The following is a 21,117-nucleotide window of genomic DNA, read 5'->3' as shown; positions in this document are numbered from 1 at the left end:
TGTGGCATTAATCTTTTTAATCGATGTTAATCTTTAAAACAATCCTCCACACATGATATATCGTAATCCCTGCAATTTTATTTAGATAATCCCGCTGTATTTTTATTCTTCTAATGTATACTAAGAGTGATCGCAAAAATAAGATTTATGATAGAATAATTTATTTATCTCACTTGAATGTATATTTTTTTATAGCGATAACGTGTATAAATTATTTTTTTTTCGTGTAATATCGCATAATAGAAAAAAAATGCGTTTTAACTTTTTATATCTGTATTGTAAACTATTCTGTACATCCAATTGTTAAATCATCATTCCATAATAAAACAATGACTAATTAAGTCCTTATAAATTCTGCTCATTTTCTTGTGTACACATACACAGAATGGTCTATATATAAGGTATTACAAATTGTTTTTTTTTTTCAAACACCATAAGAAGTAACAATACGATTTTTTCCTGGTATTTTAAAGTTCACTAGGAGCTTCTTGTGACAAGTGGGATTGTCCGCTACCGTTCTATCAAAGAGACAGATGTGATTTCGGATGGTGATTCCTTCCATTATTTCGTTTAAACTATATAATATTATATACCAATATAATATTTCTTATATAAATCGCTCCTCATTCTGCATGTAAAAATACGTGTCTACCAAATATAATGGTGCTCAAGTTTTATTTACGTAGTCTCTTTTCTACTTCATCGCTTCTTGAACATTGCATTTCCTATCACAGATTGCGTATTAAGTATCCATACATATCCCTGTCGTCATTTAGCTAATATATCAATATATATCAACTTTCGTATTAATAAAACTTCTAAAAACCACATGTTTCTATGCTATAAATGATACGCTTCAATGTTCGGTTTATCTCTTGTATACGCTACAATATCTCGCCTGACCGCTAATATCAAATGTATCATAACATTATATTGAATACGCGTTTTAGGCTTACTTTTAAAGTACGTATTAACATATAAGTTTACATACCGCATGTTTAACATAACAAGATAATATTTCTCGCATTTTCACGATACATTATCAAAGAGCAATAAAATCTCCATTTGAAATGTAATAAAATTATGAAAAGTATATTTCTCTTTTTTTTAATCATCTTTAAACTGAATAAACCTAATTAACATAAAACTTAATTAATATAATTGTACATATGTAATTGTATATCGCATATCATAAATAAAATAATGTAAAATATAAGCAATAAGGCACGCTGTTTCTAAATTAAGTGTAAATAAAAACTATTAAGTAATAAAAAAATAAGTTTTTCTGGAAACGTTTTGTACTAAAAAGGTAGTATTACATATCATATACCTTATACTTATACTAACAACAAAACATTACTAGCCTATTTCACTAAAGTAATCACAGCTTATTAATAAGAGATGTAAAGGCATATTACACGGCGGATTAAAGATGTTACGTAAAAGATGCGTCTGCAATTGTCTAATTCACGCGTGTTCTCATTTGCAAATTGTCAGGAAATAAAAATGCGCAATATAAAAAATGCTTGTGCGTTTCGATAAGCACAACTGCCCGGACATTCTAATAAGAATACCTAGTGAACACAATGTCCCAAATTGGAACATAAGATATCTTAAAGATGTCATTAAGACGTCTTTAAGACGTCATACGTCCCGATTTGAGTCATGCGTCTGGGTATATAAATATCCTTTCTAACCCCACGAAAATAAAAGTTATTAAAAGCAATTCTACATATAAATCGTGTATAGATAAATGTGCATAAAAAGCATTTTTAACTTAATCGTAAAAAGGCAAACATAGATTAATCCTAAATACGTATATAATATTAGAATTTATGTCAAGAGTTTCGTTGTATTATTCGTTTTTCTTTTCGAAACTCGTTACAATACAGACTCCAACAGTTATGTATTAACTGTATGTACACTCTACAAAGTGTGGAATCTAATAAGGTGTATTTCTGGAGAGATAATGTATAGTCATGACAAATTTATCAATAATATGACAATTGTCAAATTTAGGTGCGAGTCATATCATCGATACCATCTCCCATAGATAATTTCCTTATTAAATGGAATGTTAACAAGCGCGAACAGATTTAAAATAGACCTAAGGTAGCATTTGAACTATCATCTTTTTCCGCACGTTGTAAGTCACTACTCGCTGAGTAAATCTTGTAATCTCTTCGCCATTTACCTTTCACTAGGAGATATTTTGAACAATTAAATAGTTATATACACTAAAAAATCGATCGTTTCCTCGCGAATGGTAATATGGAAAGGAATATAAAAATAATTTTAATAGTATGTACAAACAGATTTACCAAGCATTCTCTTTATGTAAAGTTTAAGAACTAAGAGGGTAGTTATTCAGCACTCACACGAATTGAGCAGAAGTCACACGATGCCATTGACAATATGTCTACATATAAAATAATTTTGATACATGATTAATTATCTAAGTCTAAAGACTCTCGATATTAAAATTAATGAGTAACAAGGAAAAATGGGCTTTGCGAGTCAAGTTAGTTGTACGCGAGTTAATGTTATGTAATATTAAATTAATAAATTAATATAAATTATAAATCGTAAATTATAAATTATAAATTATGAATTATAAATCGTACGTTTCGGCTCTACTTTAAACCATCTTCACCGATACACGGTAGATAAATGAAACAATCTCTAGTTCTCCGACAAAAGATTATAGGGTAAGTATTTAAAAACTGAATGTACAAAGGAGCATCATTTTCAAGAGAAAATACCAGAAAAATTCTGCTAATATTCACAATCAGCATAATTTTCGGATTAGAAATGAAAATTGATACTAACCGGCAAAGAGAAGTGAAATAAAGATGGCTCAAAACGGCAAAACGTACAATTTATACTTTATATTAAATTATTATTAATACAAATATTACATAACATTAATTCATGCACAACTAATCGCGTTTAACTTTCAAAGCTCATTTTTCTTTGTTACTCGTTAAAAATAATTTTACTAAGCTACGATCGAGTCGCGCGAGTGGCTGTCAGATCTCTCAGGTATTTGTGGTATGTAGAATGTGCGCCAGAATTCCAAGCGCACCACCCAGAACGAAGCGAACGAAATTGTTACCGACTAGAGGTCCTAATGCGTAAAGTCCTTTTACCGGCGCGTTGATCACTTCGTATGTGAAATCGTCGATTTCAATTGGATTCGATTTACTATTGATCGGCTTACTTGCAAATTTACCCAATCCTATGCCGCCACCTTCCAAATATGATAGGTCTGGTTTGTATCCTAAAATAAATTATTCAATACATTAACATCAGCAAATTTGCCAATTGAACGCTTCAATATCTACGATCATATTTATTTCACAAGATTTACTAGTTTGAACTGTTATTAAGAAGTATATATTATATGTACCGATAAGAATAGCCGCAATGGATACTTTAAATGTGTGCAGCCGACCGTCAGGAGCAGCAAGAGTGGCTGTCCTCCTTGTATGCGTGTTTCCATTCTCGCGATTCTCACAGAGACTGACGAGCGTGTATCCAGGCAACGACTTGTACAGAGAATAATTTGTACCTCCGTCAGCCATCATCTCGTACACTTTATGATACTCCGGATATATGGAATCCGGCAGCCATTGCAATCGATCGTAACTAGTAGTTATCCTCTCGGCGGTCTGTTTGCCCCACTCATTCAACGTGTGGCGGAATGCGTGCAGCACGGGTATGCCTCGAAAACGCGCAGCCATAATCGCGTCGGCCGCGCTCAGACCAGCTCCGATTACTAACACGGGTGGAATCTGTTCGTCGGTCAACTCTTGGCCTACGGTTAACGGTTTCTCAGATGAGAACAAATCGAATTCTGCAATAAAAAAAATAAAAAATTGTACAAGAAGGAAGATAAGCTTTCTCAAAAATCACCGAATTAGGTGCAATCTCTCTTTCTTTATATAATCTTGCATTTACGTACCATATTCGTCGACCAAACGTCCCAATCGAGTCTCCAGATCATTGAGATCGTGTGTCACCCATTTGGGATTCATATTCTCCCCTGGGATGTTTAGATGATTCGATAAATCGGTCGAGCCGGTTGCGAGAACCGCCCTTTTGCACCAATACCGAAATCGCTTTCCACTTTTATTTTCGTACCCGTCTACAATCCAATTGTATCCTCCTTTGCTCTCCGGGTTCGGTCTTACTGAGGTAACTGTGGTCCCACTGCAACAAATTGCTTCGTGAAAATCTGCATCGATGTCAGTGACGGATTCGTGCCATAGATAATCTATTTCAAATATGTACCATCGGAAGTATTGTTTCAAGCCTTTTCTGCGCACGTAGTCCTTGTAATAAGCTGCTACGGTACCCATGGAAACTCGACTAGACGCCTTACAAACACTCAGTTTTTCTAGCCGCGCATAAATGTCGCTTTCCGCTAAAACCGACTTTTGTAAGTGTTCGACCTCGACGAGTTTCTCCCAGTGCCTCAGATCCAAATCAGGGAGAGACATCCATCGACTCAGACTGATGGTGAGTACATTGGGATCCATAGACTAAAAGATAATATTAAAGTGTCAAATTTATACTGAAAGAACTTTTCACATAAATGTATTGCGTTAAGAGTAAAGTAATACTGTTGCAATCAGCCTTATCAATTTCTAACGTAAAATCTTTAATTTTTCAATAATTAGATATTCTAATTTATTAAGATTTTTCTTTTCATTACTTTTATATTCATCGTGATACATTTTGTTTCGTGGAAGAAAATCTACTATTTGCAGGATTACAAGGAAATATCGTTCACTATGCACCTGCCAGGCACCGCCAGGTTGGCCCTTGCCAAGGACAACGTGATCCACGATCCTGTGTTCGGGATGCTCGTCCGCGGAACTCCAATCGAGTAGCGAAGCTACATCGAGGCCGGCGTCGACGCATGGATGCTGCAGCTGGTCCATGAGAAGAGCCAGCGGTCGGCCACCGCCTCTGCCCTCGATGCCGGAGGACAGGCACTCGAGTTTGGACCGTGTGCTGTGCGCTAGCCCGCCCTGTGTTCTGCCGGGTTTGGAGCACTGACGACGATTGTTGGTAGTCACGTCGATGTTCGCATCGTCCGACACGTCGCCGCACTCCTCGTTGCCGGTCGTGTAGAACCGTAATCGCGCTGTCAGCATATCGTCGCCGGGATGAGGTTCGCCGTTGTAGTAAGGCCAGTTTCCGGCAAGCATATATGACAGACATATCCCGCTGGGCCCGTTTCCTAAGAATTAGAGATAATGTAGAATATCTTTATGTATGACAATCTCTAATTTCCCGGCAACTGAGCTCCGAGTTATAACTGCTGACTGTTTCACAGAGATATTTTAACTCTTCCCACGAACTTTTTATTTGAGACGCTATTGCTCTTACGATAAGAATTTTAGCTTTGTGGGAAATTAATGCCAAACACAAGAAAAATAAGAAGCTTGTTGATCCTCAACGTAAGGTAAATATACCAATGCCTGGACATTTTTTTTCATTTTAGTGCTTAAATAAGTTATAACGCGAATTAAAGAGAATCAAAAATAAAAATATTTTTCTTGTATTATATTTTTAGTTTTGTTTTCATATTTTTATATTTTTAGCGTTATATCATACTTATTTAAAAACTAAAATAATAAAGGTGTCTAGACATAGGTCTTAAGTGTCCCGGCACTGGTACATTTACCTTTAGTGGTGTCAAATAACCATACGTATGCACGTTAAAAAATTTAGTCAGATTGTACCCAGATAGCAAAACGTCCGTCATATTTACGAAATATGTCCGAAACTCGTGACGAGCGTTTGTACAAATAATATGTAAAGCTGCGTCCGCGAATGTTTAAAAATAGTTTGAATTTGTTTCAAGCAACGGTTTATTCAATATTCGTTACATTTTTCCAACAGTTTACATATTCACGCCCGGAGGTTCTATATATTGGTGTACAATTTACATAATATTGATGGAAGCAATTTACATATCTTTGCTGTAAAAGCACCATAAGTATGAATCCTAGACGAGTTACGATTCATGTTTACATAATGTTTGTGACAACAGAAATTGTTTTCAGCAACACGTTTGCATGATTTTGCACATTCATGTTTTACTATCACGAGTACGTTCTTATTATCCCTTTGCGCGATTTTTGTATGCCTTTTATTATCGAGCTATTAAATCTCGATGAAGCTCAAGACATTTCTCTGCACTTACCTATGATGACAACATCTTTATAAATGACGTCGTTATCGTCGACCTCAAATCCGTTCTGCATTTTTCTTCTTCGTGTATCTTATATCTCCGTAAACGCAATTCTCCCGTCGATCCGTTCTACTGCAAAGAGAACGATTACTTTATCGTAAAAACATTGTAAATGACAATGTAATGACACATAAGTACAAAATTACAGAAGAGTAAAATAGTACGCAGCATTTTCCTTGAAATAATCTTTAAATTGCGGTCTCAACATTTGTCGCGCTTATAAATAGTGCGATTATTACGCAAGACGTTATCGTTACGCGGCGCCGATAATTTCTTTCTGAACGAGTAGATAATCTCACAAAAATTCCTATATTTCATAATACCAAGGCACAAATTTACATATGAATATATGTTTCATATATTATAAATATTTATTAAGTACATATTAAATATATGTTTCATATATTATAAATATTTATTAAGTACATATTAAATATATATTAAATATATATAATATATCTATTAAATATAATTAAATATATATTAAATATATATTGAATATATATATTGCAATTCTACTTTCTATATGTCTACAATTGCGTATTAGCGACTGCGAAAACTTATCTAAGCAAGCTATAAAAGAGTTTTCTACGCATTAGTTAATTACACAATGTGTAAAAAGTCGATAAGATAAACGATTTACTATACTTAAAATAAACAACTTTACTTTTTGGATGACATTGCGATTTATGAATGTAAAGTGTTATAAGTGATATCTCTAATATAATCAGTGCAAACATTCTTACGACTTATTCTAATTCATGAATCGCGTAGAATCTATATCGATCGCGAGCGAGAGATCTTGAAGATAAGTGACGATCGCGTCTTTAAAAAGTAAAAGTCGTGACCTTCGTTCTCATTAGCGGCCTTCGCTGGCGTCGTGTTTCCTACTCTCTAACGCTTAACCGGTTCACTGAGTTCACTCAAGTGTCCCAAGTACAATTACCGCGACATAAATCGGCAAACCTTTCGGCCGTTAAAAACGGCCTGGTTACTCACAATCAGATGAGCCCGGCGAAAACATATTAAAAATAGAGATGTATAAAAAGACGTAAAAAATAAATCTAGGAGAATAAATAGTGGCTAGAAATAATAATCTAATAATAATAGAAACAATAACATAATAAAAATGTAAGAAATACATAGAAATGTGCAGATAAAATAGTATATTGTGCACCAAGGGGCGAAAGCAGCGTTTTTCAGACGAGTGTGAAGTTTGCCGCCCGAGTCGAAGGCGAGGGCAGTAAATCACACGAGTCTGAAAAAGCTTTCGACCCGAGGTGCACACGATATTTTTCACAACATTTTTACGGAAAGTTCGACCTCCATGCCTAGAGAGGGGCGAGAGTGACCAATTTTACGCCAGGGCGGCATAGCGGGTGGAAAGTAACCACTTTTCTCCCTAGGGCGGAAAGTGACCACTTTCCGCCCGCTAATGCCGCCCTGGCGTGAAATTGGTCACTTTCGCCCCTCTCTAGGCATGGAAAGTCGAACTTTCCGTGGAGGTATTGTGAAAATTACATTTTTGTTTTGCGTTCGTGGACGAACTGACGCGTGAGATGATAGAAAGCGCGGTCGCGTTAAAAAGCGTCAATGGGTCGCCTAGTTTATACGCACGATCGAGAGATCGTTATACTTAGCTCCCATTTCTCCTCATTACCCGTCGCTTCTACTCGAGATCACCTGCTCCGCAAATAACCGCGGAGAACGTCTCTCGATTTGTAGCACGGTCCATTTTCATTATGATGCTTAACAGTTAAGAATAGCAACGTCACTCGAGAAACGTAATAGATCAACGACAGAGACAAGAATTGACAATGGTCCAACCGCGATTTAGGCATTTCGATCTCAACGTCAGATTATTGGGTATTGTCGAGTGTTAATTTTTACGAGAAGTGCGTGACCTAAGATAAAAATTGTCGGAATAGATATCTTTATGAGATAAGGAACGTCAGCTGGCCCGGCGCGCAGGTGGCCAAGGATAAAATTATCAGTACTTGTACAGTTTTAAAGTACTGACAAGAGAGCATTGTTATTATTTTTTTTTTGCTTATCGAGTCCCATCAAGGAAAAAGCTACGACATTCTTACCGGCAATACCTCGGGGGAATAACGCGGGGAGGAATCTCATCGCGGAATCTATCGAATGGCAAACGGCAAATGATTGTTGCGCACGATTGCGCCGATATCGATCGACGGACAGTTGACGGTATCCCACCGGTGAGATGGGCTCTCTGACAATAAGGCATTATTCACGGCGCGTAGAAATATTCAAGCGATCGGCTTACGTGCTCCCGCGTGTCACCGATAGCGGTCTTTTACTGCTCGTCGTGGGAATAAAGCCGCGCGGAAGATCGATGGAGAATAACGAACAAATATGATCTATTCCTGCGTGAAAATGGGACGTCGTTTAGCAACGCGAGGGACGTCAAGTCGCTGAAAGAGGATTATTCGTTATTACGATCTATAATGAACGTAATACGGATATAATTGGGGAACGTTGCTTCGTGCGTTTTGTAACGCTACCCCGCATTTCACCCAGAAATTTTATTTCTAAGCGCCGTTATTTCCTCCGAATATGCAGAATTTGTGGCATCTAGCACATGTATCGGTTATCAGTTCTATCTCGTTCACCGAAAAAAAGTTTTGGTTATAATAACCAAGGCTTGGTGAAATAGCTTCAACTAAAGGGTTTAGTGATTATGACAAAATATTTGGTTAATGTTAACCAAATTTGTTAACATTAACCAAATTATTTCGTCATAATCACTAAATCCTTTAGTTGAAGCTATTTCACCAAGCCTTGGTTATTATAACTAAAACCTTTTTTCAGTGTTGCGGAATAGTTTTCTCTCTCTCTCTCTCTCTCTCTCTCGTTATAAGTTGTACGAATAAGCGATAAAATCATCGCGGCACGACGCAAAAACGAGGCGGTAATATTCTTCCGGTAATATACGTCCTCTCTGACATTTATCATTTATAATTTATCATGCGAGTGACTGGACGTGGAAAAACGTGGAATAGGAAAAAAGAACTCGCTCCGCGAAATCCATTAAGACGAAAGATGTAAGGACGTTACGTATTAACGATCGGGTTAAATCGATATGTTACCTGAATGCCTCCTTTCGCAAGACACGTAGGTATATATAGGTACAAAACGATGTCTCGCTGGGGTCAACTGGTCACGACTCGCTCGATATGTATCCAGTTTACGGATGTATTCCTATATTTGTAAAGGAAGGCGTGCTCTATGAAATCTCTGTTGAAATTTTAATCAGGCGCTATGTCCAATGTCACATACGTATTGAAACTTTAATCGTGTATTCTACATGTTCTCCCCGGACTGTATGTGAGAACTGGGCCACGTAAATGTCGGCGCGCGATTAATTGCAATGGGGATCTCGCCCCGCGGAATGCTGACGCTTCAATTAAATATACTCGGCGCTTAACAGCACTTTGTAATCTTGCAGACTTTTCAATGTGTGTGCGCTATCTCTAAACCGCGCATGCAAATATCGGTCGTGAAAGAAGAGTCGCGTATCTTAAAAAGGCGACGCGCGACCTTAACTTTTGCGTTACGCAGTAAGTGAAGTGAGATTGTTGGTTTTTATTATGTATATGATATAACATAATCGCGATTCTGACGCAAGGCAACGGGCGTGTTGTCGCCTTTATGGGATCGTAACCATTAGCATGATTCTGTAACTGTTACGAGCGAGACGCAACATAGGGGAACTGTCATGCCTAATATCGCACCCTATTTTTAAAATTCAAATTTTTGACTAAAAACTCCTACAAGAATATAACTAAACCGCATCATTTTATTCTAGGATTATCGTAATATGATCTCCATGGCATGAATGTGTTCAAAGTTTACTTTAACTATCTTTTCTAAAGGAAAACAAAAAAAGCAGTATTTTTTCGACATCGAAAAAAATGTTTCTAATATCGCACCCTTACATATTTTTGTTAAAAATACAATTATGACGCACAATATATGCTGGAAATAGAAACAACTCAAAATAGAGCACATAATGTTGGTAAAGATATCCTCTGCTTTTAACGATTAAGAAAGCCCATGAGGTTTCATGGATTATAGGGAGTGATGTGGTCAGCATCCCGCCTAGCCGATTTACCCTCGGAAAAAGATCTTGTTACTCATTAAAGGCTGAGGGAGCTCCAGAGTTATTCTAGAGGCAAACGAATTAGGAAAATGGGCGGTATAATAAACATTTCTAAAAGGCGAAATGAGGAATACCACGAGGAAGAAATATAATCGATTAAAGCATCATAATAATATAACAACGAATATCTTTAATTTAGGAATAAAATTAGACACAATATCAGGGCACAGTTTTCGAGATATTCCTTTAAAAGTCCTTTAAAAAGGACCCAACAAAAGATCTGTTAGCGTAATAGAATTAGTCGTTTATAACTGTACGTGACCAGATACAGAAAAAGAATTTTAGATTAAAAGTAAGTCACGTAAAGATAAGGGCCTAGACAAAAATAACAAGGAAAAATTATCTTGTAAGAATTTAGAAACAGAATTTGTAAATACGTGAAATATCAAGTTTTACGGCACCACAAGTTTAGCTGAACTTTGCTCTGATTGGTCAAATTTCAATCCTGCAATCTCAATCCCAATCCATAATCTGATACAGGCATATAACGATGAGTTACAAAATCGTGCTACAGGTGCGTTTGTTGGCGTATTTAGATATCTATCCCCCCAACTATTCTAGCAACGCTGGCGCTTAGCGCAGCGTTTTCTATTCTTAATCGACAATTAATCGGCGGCGAGAAGCGATGCGAGGCGCCTGAATGGAATTCGGTTAGCGCGGACGGAGGTGATCGTCAATTCCAGAGCGAGACGATCTAAAGATTCCTCTTATATCGCACGAAGCACCGACGTCGATCTGTGCTCTTCGCGATATTCGTTTTCAATTAAAAATTCGTCACGCGCAGATCTCGTTCTTCGATTTCACCGTGCGATAAAGTTCACAAGCATCTTACATCTAGTAGGCGAAACGAATGAGAGAGATTAAACGCATAAATCACGAAAATTTTGCAGCTTTTCGCAATTAGATTCGCCTTCATCCACACATATGTAAGTCGAAACTACGAATACATGTTTCTTCATCTAATCACATAGCGCGGTTTGTTCTGCCATTTTCCTGTCGGATTCTTTCCCTCTCTTATCCCCTGAATTTCAAGGAAACGAAACAAGGAATGCGTGGTCCAGCAATCTAATCTCGGAAGCAGTCAACCAGGAAATATATTTCATTAGCTAACCATCAGTTTCTGAAAGATATAATCTTAGAATTAGCTGTCAACTAAAATAAACCTCACAATCCGTAAAATTCTTTTTTTATCTAAAGTGGTGTTTCGAAATCTCTTATTAGTATCTAGTAAAAAATTCTATACAAAAATCATATTATCTTATCCCTTCGATTATGCACTCAAAGAGTGTCATAGCTATTTTTTTCTACGAAAGACTGTATCTTAACATTTCATGATTCATTAATGTTACTAAAACACGCGAAAAAGTTTTGCGAACTACGAAACAAGATTTTTATACTGCATCAGAGAGAGAGGTATGATAATTTCAGATACTATTATTTTCTTCAATGAGATATACTTTCGATTCTTTGAAATATATGCAACGTTTCGCGCAAAATTATAATTCGGAATTAAACTGATTAGTTTGAAAGAAAAACAAGATATGCCTCTTTGGCATAGAAAAGTGATGATATAATGCTGAAAGATACTGATCTATATTGTAAATCTCTGTTTAAAGACTAGGAGTTACTATAGAAACTGAAAATACCTGCCACGCAAATTTGATATTTTTGTGACGTCAGAAACGACCTTAGTGAAAGATAATGCGTAACTTGAGCGTAGCTTTTTCCTAGAATTACAAATCTCTAACAGCAGGAAAATGGCAGGTAAAATTTACGATGTAAAATATCTGAGTGCGAGGTCATCCTGGAATATAATACTTTCATTTATTATGACATAGTCATCTTTCATCCCTTAAATAATTAAAGTATCAAAGTACACTTAGGTATGCTTGTAAACAAGACAAAAAGAAACGTTTCAAATAACTCTTACGAAAATATTCTAATTTTCAATGAGCCTTTGTTCAGTCTACTTGTAAATTCAAGCACGAAATAGAAATGACGTACTTAAACTGATAAAAAGTTTTGCCGTAATCGTTGACACGTGCTGCATTTTGCAAACAGTAAATACTGAGTTCGTCATCAAAATTGCCAGTTTTTAACATTAACTTAAAATAAATAACTATTGGTTTTTTTCCGCCAAACGCACGTCAAATAAAATGATAAAATGTAAATTTACCTAGAATATGCAATGACAATAAATGCATATGGCAAAACTACTGATTCATGCTGATTGTTGCAAAAAAACAGCAAACAAAAATGCATTGTCGGTAAATGCATCTGTTAAAAGGTAAATGTATATTTAAAAAAAAACCGTGATCAACATCGCAATGCCTTTTGAAAAAAATCCGGTTTATTGCCGGTATTACTCGTTTGAGAAACGCAAATGCTACAGATGAATGTTAATCAATTTCACCGGACGATTCAGTAAACACGAGCCATGGGGACCACCGGCTCTTATTCGGCGCAACAATTATCTCGGCATTTAACCTGCGTTGTTACGGGTTAACTTATACAACAAACTCGCTCGCGTGGAATTAATCGCGAAATGCTATATGTTTAAGCAGTTACGTTTATTAGCCGACCGAATGGAATGGCGCCTATTATAGTCGCAATAGCGACATTATTTTAATGTTTGATAGCGGACCTGCTCAGCAAAAACCTGCATATCAGTATTCCACGGTATTGTTGAATAATATCAGTCTATTTTAGTTAAATCATACATTCACTATTTTAACAATTTGTAAAAAAAAGACTGCCTTACACTGAATCTGTTGATTTACTCCATCGGTACTCTACTTTTGCGTGATTTCGCGTTTTCATGCTCTTTTTGATTTTTTAAATTCCGGATATCATCGTAACGCGATTTACGAGTGTTTCCTTTATGCAGAAAAGAAAACTCGGATGTCCGTTCGCGCGTTGCCAACTCGAATTTCGGTCACCGGCAAAAGTTAGACCTCGCAGAATTTCGTAGCACATGTAACTTTTGCTACCGAGATCAATAGTTACGTAAGCATACATAAACCGCATTCGTCTTTTGCATCGTGCATCGCAGAAAAAAATCGTATTGCAGTGCCGCCGTAATTTCGCAGCATGATGCAGCGAGATTACAATGTGCACTCGCACCGTGAATACATTATTATTCAGACTCATACCATAATCAGAAACATATCCAGCAAATTAACTTCATTGCCTTTTATAATGTGATATATATTTATCGAATTCTTCTCTCATCTTTTTTTTCTTATCAACTGAAAAAGTTTCGAGTTACTCAATATTATCAGAAATAAACAATAAAATAATTACTACTCGAAACTATATTCTCGCGTCTCTTTAACTTTAAGTGCCAATTAAGTCATCCGAAAATCTATTCGACTCAAAGTCTCTTATACCGAGAATAACAATTTCGCTTCTAAAACAATAAGTTTAATTTTTGTCTGAGCATTTCTATCAACCACTAGTTGTCGTTTGAAATTGCACATATTTATGATGAGCATAAATAAAGATATTTATACAGCCGGAGGGGGAATGCTTTGATAACTCGGTAATTACAATGTTTCTTATGATCGAACAAGTATCGATAATAAACCGGCGTCCTGCAGTTTAGAATCGATTCTTTTTTGCAAGTCACCGTTTGTTACCTGAAACGGCGTAATACGGTTGCGATCATAACTTCGGGAAGACGCAGCTGATAATTAAAGCGATGCATAAATTAAAATCTTGACGTAAGAGAGGACGGTATGGTGAGTATTTTCGCGACAGCAAAAGCCGCGTATTTTCACAGCGAAGATTAGATGAAGCCCAGAATATCCGCCAAATTTCAGCAAGCTGAAATACGCGCGCGATTAAATTGCACCGGGTTGCAGGTAATAAATTTGTACCATCGGTCGTTGGCTTCTGTAATGCTTTACGTAACGAAAACGAGATTGCGATTAATTGCGATAATGAAATTAAACAATAAAGCGGGAAATTGAACATCGTTATTAATAATGTAATCATTATCGTTTTTGTGGACGTACCTCGGGAGTGGTGGGAATATTATTATCAATGTTAAATGTAAAAATAAAAATTAAAATTATATCAGTATGATAACGCAATTCTATAATCTTTAACTTGAAAATTCTACAAAAATACGCATGTCCATTTATCCGAAATGTATCCCAGTTCTATCAATATCACATTGCCGGATAAAACATTAATTTGAAGTACAATATTAAATTTATTATCAATTATATTAATATTGCTGATATCATTGATAATTGCGAAATTTTAATTTTCAATTTCACATTTAACGTGCACTAATAATAATAATAATAATTATTATTATTATATTGATTACGTTTGATTTCCCACTTTATTGTTAAATTAAGCTTCCTGTTACGAAATACTGGGTGCTTTCCGTTGAACTTCTCAGGTGGGTAAGTAATTGACGGATTAAGCGCCGTCGCATGTTCCGTTCACCGGCACCGACAATTACGTCACTTAGGTTTATACGGAAGAGCGCACGTGAACAGAATTATTTCACGAGATAATACAATTTCGAGCGAGTCCGTCGAGAAAGGATTTGGGTAATCCATCCGATATCCTTTAATCTACCGAATCGCGATTACAATGATGCCTACACAATATATCGTGAGTACACAAATGACGGATTTGCTGCTTTCACGGAACAACAGTTTCTGCTATTACGATATTAATTAATTATCTATAAAGGGCAAAAGTTGGCACGCGGCGTAAATGCATTTCCACATAACAATGTTCCTGAACCAATAATATCCATGTGTTAGATTGAAAACAAATATTACATTCTTTCCCAAAACGTTCCCTTTTTCAGAATGTTCTCCTTTCTAGAATATTCCCATTGGAAGAAAATTGAAGCTTCTTCGGATCTTATTACGTTTTTTAAATAATCTTATAAATAAAATTGATCTTCAATAGATATCCCTAAGGGCGGACTCCCTTTGTCACACCTTTAAGACATAAATTCAATAAACTTTCGAGACATCCGTCACATGCGAATTGCGGCGAGGATCTTACTTAGAAAGTATCCGCGACGTATATACACAACAACGCTCTCCCATTTTCCTTTTATTTCCCGACCGTCAATCACGCTGTCACTTCATACTTACTTCGGTATACAGACAGATATAATTATGGATCGATAGAACGAGTAGATTGCTATCTACAATGTCGTTCTCGCGCAGAATGTCAGGAATCGCGCGTATAAATACGCAGAGATAAAAAAAAGGAGATATATATATATGTATATATATATATATATGTGTGTGTGTGTGTATATATAGCTTACCTGTTTCTTCCAAGAAGGGCGTCGATCTGTACCAGCCTCTGATTTTCCCGCTGCACGTCGGAGCCGATTATCGAAGAACGTGAGCTTCGTTGGTCGACCGGTTACGCCGGAGCACGGCTAGTGACACCAGATGCTCCTTACCCGACAGTCGGCGTTGTACTGAAGCGTGCACGCCACGCGCGATCGTTTTTCCCGCGGAAGCTTCGTATCCGAAGGCCGCGCGATGAATGGCGCGATTTCACAAGGCGATTTCAGCCGTGAGATATCAGTCCCCTCGGTGCAGCCGTCATAGTGCAACAAGACTGTGTTTGCGGTACGACTTTCCTGCAATTAGAAATGTCATGCAGTCAGACAGATGTAAATAACGCTTAGATTAGTAGAGATAAAAACACACGGATAAAAAAAAAAAACGAGATCGCTACGATAATTTTTATAATTGTACTCCGTAAAGTTTATAAAATCGAACTAAAAGCGCCGGCCAGTGAAGGATTATATAAGAAACGGCGTCTTATTAAATTGACTTCCACCTGACAGTTATTAATAACAGAACAAGATTTAGAAACGATGTCTGGTAGATGACTAATTTGCCGGACGGTAGAAAAAGATGTTTTGCCATTGAAATATGGTTTCAGGCTGTTCAACGAGTTAATATATTCGACGTCCTGACCGGTATACGTTGCTATACGTTATTATCTATATGTGGTGCCAACGAAGATTTTAAGATAATTATAAGTAGCAAAAAAACCAAGAATTGTGACGCACTTCTGCCCAGTCACGTTTCTGCCAAGTTACGGCGTCACATTGTGAATATCTTTCGCAGATTACGTTTCCTAGATTACAGGCACGGATGCGTTCTTATATTGATCCACACGTTACTTGTACGACATCAATAAAAAGATAGCTGGGCATGGTTGTAAAGTTAAATCGCATTACCCTTAATACACCTCAGTCTTTTTCTTGTAACTAAGTACCTAGAAAGAGCTCGTTACAGCTTTTGCATTACAGCCTTTTGACTTTCAATATTGAACCATCCTGGTATAATTGGAACCTGAAATCCTCTCGGAGCGGATTCCAGTCGAAGATAACGCAAGAGCGATTTCGCAAACTATTCACCAAGGGAGAATTCGAGATTAATTTTTTCGAATAAAAATTGAGATACGAGAGACATTGCGATACTCGATAATGTCATGACATTAGAACGCAGAAACGATATCTTACGCGTGATAAAGGCTCGCGATTTTTTTCATCGAGCATGAATTAAACTGATTTTTGTTTTACAATCAATTTAAAAAAAATTAAGAAATTTCATTATATAAAACAGAATAAAATATGAAATACATACGCGTGTGTATGAATAAAAGTAACACTCATTAATTTGCTAAAGAGATAAGAAATTTTCATGTAACTTTCACATGATAACATATATGATTTATATGCTCGCCGATAAACTGTGCTATCAAATTACTGAGATGGAAAAAAACGCTGTTTTTTGTGATATCAATAATATGGATTTCAGAAAGATTACGGCAAATTTGAGGAGCTGCTCGTCTTTCCGCGTGCGTAAATCACACGAGCGTTTGAATTTCATCGCGCGTCGCACATTTCCAAATACACCCGTTTTCAAGATTATACTAAATGGGATGTACGTTTTAAATTCAACAAGGAAGTTAATGAAGGATGTGGAGAGAAAGTACACGATTATTATCACTGCGATTACGGCGAATATCTCTTCGTGACGTAGCGCAAATGGAAATGTACTTCAAAGAGGCGATAAATAATGTCTGATGCGGAGCAAGGTTTCGATACTATATTTTTTTTAATTATCGCTATCGATAACGAGTATTTAGACCACAAAGTTACAACGCCATAACTCTTGTGTCGTAAGATAAACACAATGTCTGGCATTAATATCATCTATTAATCGTTAAACAACGCCGGTCGACAGACTTTGACAACTTGAAGGCCTACATCTGCTTGAATGAATGCAAATAATTCGTAACATAGAATGTTGCGAGAATAAGGTGACTTCTGTCGTATATATTTTACGGTAGAAACTTACGAAGGATTAAAATTGATATCGCTAGAGAAACTCCAAAAATAAACTCTGGAAATGAACGAATGATTCAATTATTTCCTCATGCATAATACCCGTTGTTTAGCCGCTAAATTTAATCGTCGATTTATCAGCTCAAACAGTTTTTTTTGTCTAGACTCTAGGCTATTTGTGGTATCTCTTGTGCACGAGATAAATGTGAACTATAATTTAATTTTACGTATAACATATAAATAACGCTTGTGCGAGCACAAAGTCGCTCGCATGTCGTAACTAATGAATTATTTCCAGACATTACGAAAAATGACGTAACATTGAGAACCGCCATGGAAGAAGCATCTGTGCTCCGAAATTAGAATCGCGAATGGGTGAATGTGCGTGTATGTGTGCGTGTATGTTCAACGCGCAATAGAATATATATTATGTAAATAGATATATACATTTATATGTATAATAATTATATATAATATATATTAATTATATTATTATTATTATTAAGTAGAAATATCTATTTATTTGCATTTCTGATATTTTTAAATTAAATTTCCCCTGACAACCACCACCACCAGATATTTTTCGTGCAACTTATGATAAATCAATATTTTTAAAGACTATTTTTATTTTTAAAGACTTTTTTAAAGACTTTATTTTTATTTTTAAAAACATTTAAAAGTATAATTATATATATATATATATATATAATTATACTTTTATATATATACATCCTATCATTAATAAAATTAAATAAACATCCGTAAGGCATTGCGTAAGCAGATACAAGGCGACGCTTGATAATTAGTATAATAACGGACGTGAACAAAAATCGTACTTGATGTATCGCGAGCAATGAAAGCAAATAAGAAATTTACAAGATATCGTAAAGAAATATTTTCACTTGATTGCATCACGGACCTCGATCATCGAGTATACAATTTTTTACGCATTCGAAATCACGTTTTATCTGCATGGCAGACCTAAATTTAACGAAAAATAAAAATTATATATAATATATAACTAATTGTAAGTCTAGTTAAATGCGAAGATGAATAATATCGAGTTTTAATGGAGTTTTAATATAAACTTACGCGAGAATCGGCGCAATGTATTCAGGTACTTGAAGTTTAAATCCATCCGCTTTATTTATTCTATTAATTTGTAATACTGATTAAATAATCTCCCGTAACTGCAGAAGAGGAAAAACACGAAACATGAGAATTATTATTATTATGACTTTACGATTTCCACTTCAAAATAGATTAATTCAATCTCGTTCGCACAACACGAAATGTTTGTCTAACATTTTTGCAAGAAAACGTAAACACCTCGGTAAACACAATATCACACGCGAGGTACTTAAAAAGGTACATACCAACAAATCTGGAATTTTTGTAGTTTGCTCAAAAGAGAGAGCAATGGAAAATTTCTATCCCGTAAAATATTTATGTCGCGCATCCCCTAGATTTCTATTATTAATTTATGTGTCTAAATATAACCCATGCAGCTTTGCGTACTTCTCGCTTGTTAGCACACGATCATCCCTGGATCTGAATTAAATGCATATTCTACAGTAATAGAAATTTATAATTAATTGTTAACATTATTAATTATTATCCCAGGTAGAACAGAAAGCCACAATGAAGTCAAAATTACGTCAAAATGATGGTAAGATGATGCTAAAAAATGACCAAAAAAATCGTCATTTTGACTTTATTGTCACTTGTTCCTATCTGAGTTACGACAGTTTTTGCTGTCATCTGTCATTATACACCGATCATCCCGAAACCGACGTCGCGATGCCGCACTCGGCGGTCGCAGCGGCGCCGCGGCGTCGGAAGACGTATCGAAGTCGGCGAGTCCTTACCTGGTCCGTCCAGCACGTCGTCGTCATCGCGGCCGTCTTAGTCCGGATTGCAGACTCTGACCCGATACATCGCGCGTAGGCTCCGTGGGACGTTGGTGCCGCGGACGACGCTGCAATTGCCAGGGGCTCGCCGACGCGCGCTGACGTTGGCGGGTATCATGATGAGAGGACGGGTCGGCTCGGCGAGCGCGCGCGAGGCGAGGGTTGAGAACGCCGCCCGGGATGCGAAGGTGCGCGCTCGCGCGTGCGACCGACCGGATTCGGGGAGTCTCAGGACCGCCCGAGATCGAAATCCGTCTCTCGATCGTCCCTCGCTGAGCCGCGCGCGATCAGCCGCGCCGCGCCGCCGGGAGTTGATACGTTCCCTCGTTCTACACGCGCGCGTCCAGACTCGCCCGTGAAAATCCCGCGTCGTTGTCGATGACACACCTCGTCTCGGCCATCGATTTTCCAACTCCGGGAGGCCGCCTCGCCGCGGACCCGCGGATACAAAACGCGCTTTCTCGCTCCCCGGGTGGTGCACGCGCCGCGCCGTTACACGCGACCTGAATCACCTGAACGTAGCTGCGAACGCCGCCTGCGCGCGCGCGTCGCGCGCTCCCGGACTTCCCGGCTCCGGCTCTCCGGCCGGCGCGTTTTTCGCGCGCTCGGCCACATCTGCCGTCGGGACTCGGTATCTTCCAGCTCCAATCCAGCTCGAACTTCGAGCGACGATAAATTAGATTTCTCAAATGTGTCCCTTGAATCTTGCGCGAAAACTCTCACGGTGTTCCACGAAGGGCTGTCGAGGTGGCGTTGTTTTGAAATGAATTTACGATACGGCTTCGAAATTTAAAAATTTACAATTTTTAATTTGTGAGATTACATTTCGATGAAGTTAGCGGTTGATCAATGTTCGGTCGATATTTAAAAATAAAAATTATAGGTCGAAATGAAAATGGAAGATCAAAATGTAAAATTTGTATTGGCTTCGGTTGGCTATAACTACACAGAAAAAAAAAGAAATGTCAAATCAACACTGATACACTTAATTGATACACAAGAATATATAATCTTGAAATGAGATTATATTGTGTTCAACACGAAAAAAACTTGCTTGAATGAAGTCATTTATATAATTCAATCAAGAAAAAAAAGTTGAAATTCTTATAAGACTATTAATTATACATATATTCTTGCGTATATATGTGTATACAAGTATTCAGTGTTGACATTTTTATCTGTGTATATATGGAATAAAATATAAATTTAGATGTTCCTGCTTTAAATTTTTCACGTTTTTTCCGCTACAAAAGTTAACAATTCCAATTTCTCTCAATCATGACTCAAAAGGCCGACGGACGGGCCCGTTGTCTGCTATATTTATATATTGGCAAGGGCTTTTCTATGATGATACAATAGAACGCCACGTCACAGCCGGATTTCTCGACTCGTTTTTTCCGGCATTCCG

General features: G+C 37.0%; 1 protein-coding gene across 3 annotated transcripts; it reads right to left on the bottom strand.

Moving 5' to 3' along the window:
• Positions 1–2: 2 nt before the first annotated feature.
• On the bottom strand, positions 3–20,208 carry LOC112454014 (oxidative stress-induced growth inhibitor 2-like). Of its 3 annotated transcripts, none has more exons than XM_025015153.1 (8): positions 19,668–20,208; positions 15,754–16,077; positions 6,218–6,337; positions 4,803–5,248; positions 4,294–4,544; positions 3,965–4,212; positions 3,410–3,817; positions 3–3,280 (listed from the first exon to the last, which is right to left on the bottom strand). In XM_025015153.1, the coding sequence occupies exons 3-8, from the start codon at positions 6,276–6,278 to the stop codon at positions 3,039–3,041; spliced, it is 1,656 nt and encodes a 551-aa protein (XP_024870921.1). In that variant the 5' UTR covers positions 6,279–6,337; positions 15,754–16,077; positions 19,668–20,208; the 3' UTR covers positions 3–3,038. The 3 variants fall into 3 exon arrangements, with proteins under 3 accessions (XP_024870921.1, XP_024870918.1, XP_024870919.1); XM_025015150.1 differs by having other exon boundaries at positions 3,410–3,856; positions 19,668–20,207; XM_025015151.1 differs by lacking the exon at positions 19,668–20,208 and having other exon boundaries at positions 3,410–3,856; positions 15,754–16,387.
• Positions 20,209–21,117: the final 909 nt, after the last annotated feature.

Source organism: Temnothorax curvispinosus, unplaced genomic scaffold (assembly GCF_003070985.1).
Source record: "Temnothorax curvispinosus isolate PA1 unplaced genomic scaffold, ASM307098v1 QBEX01004775.1, whole genome shotgun sequence".
Taxonomy (NCBI): domain Eukaryota; kingdom Metazoa; phylum Arthropoda; class Insecta; order Hymenoptera; family Formicidae; genus Temnothorax; species Temnothorax curvispinosus.
Note: the sequence above shows the minus strand (reverse complement) of the source record. Positions and strands in the feature narration are given on the sequence as shown.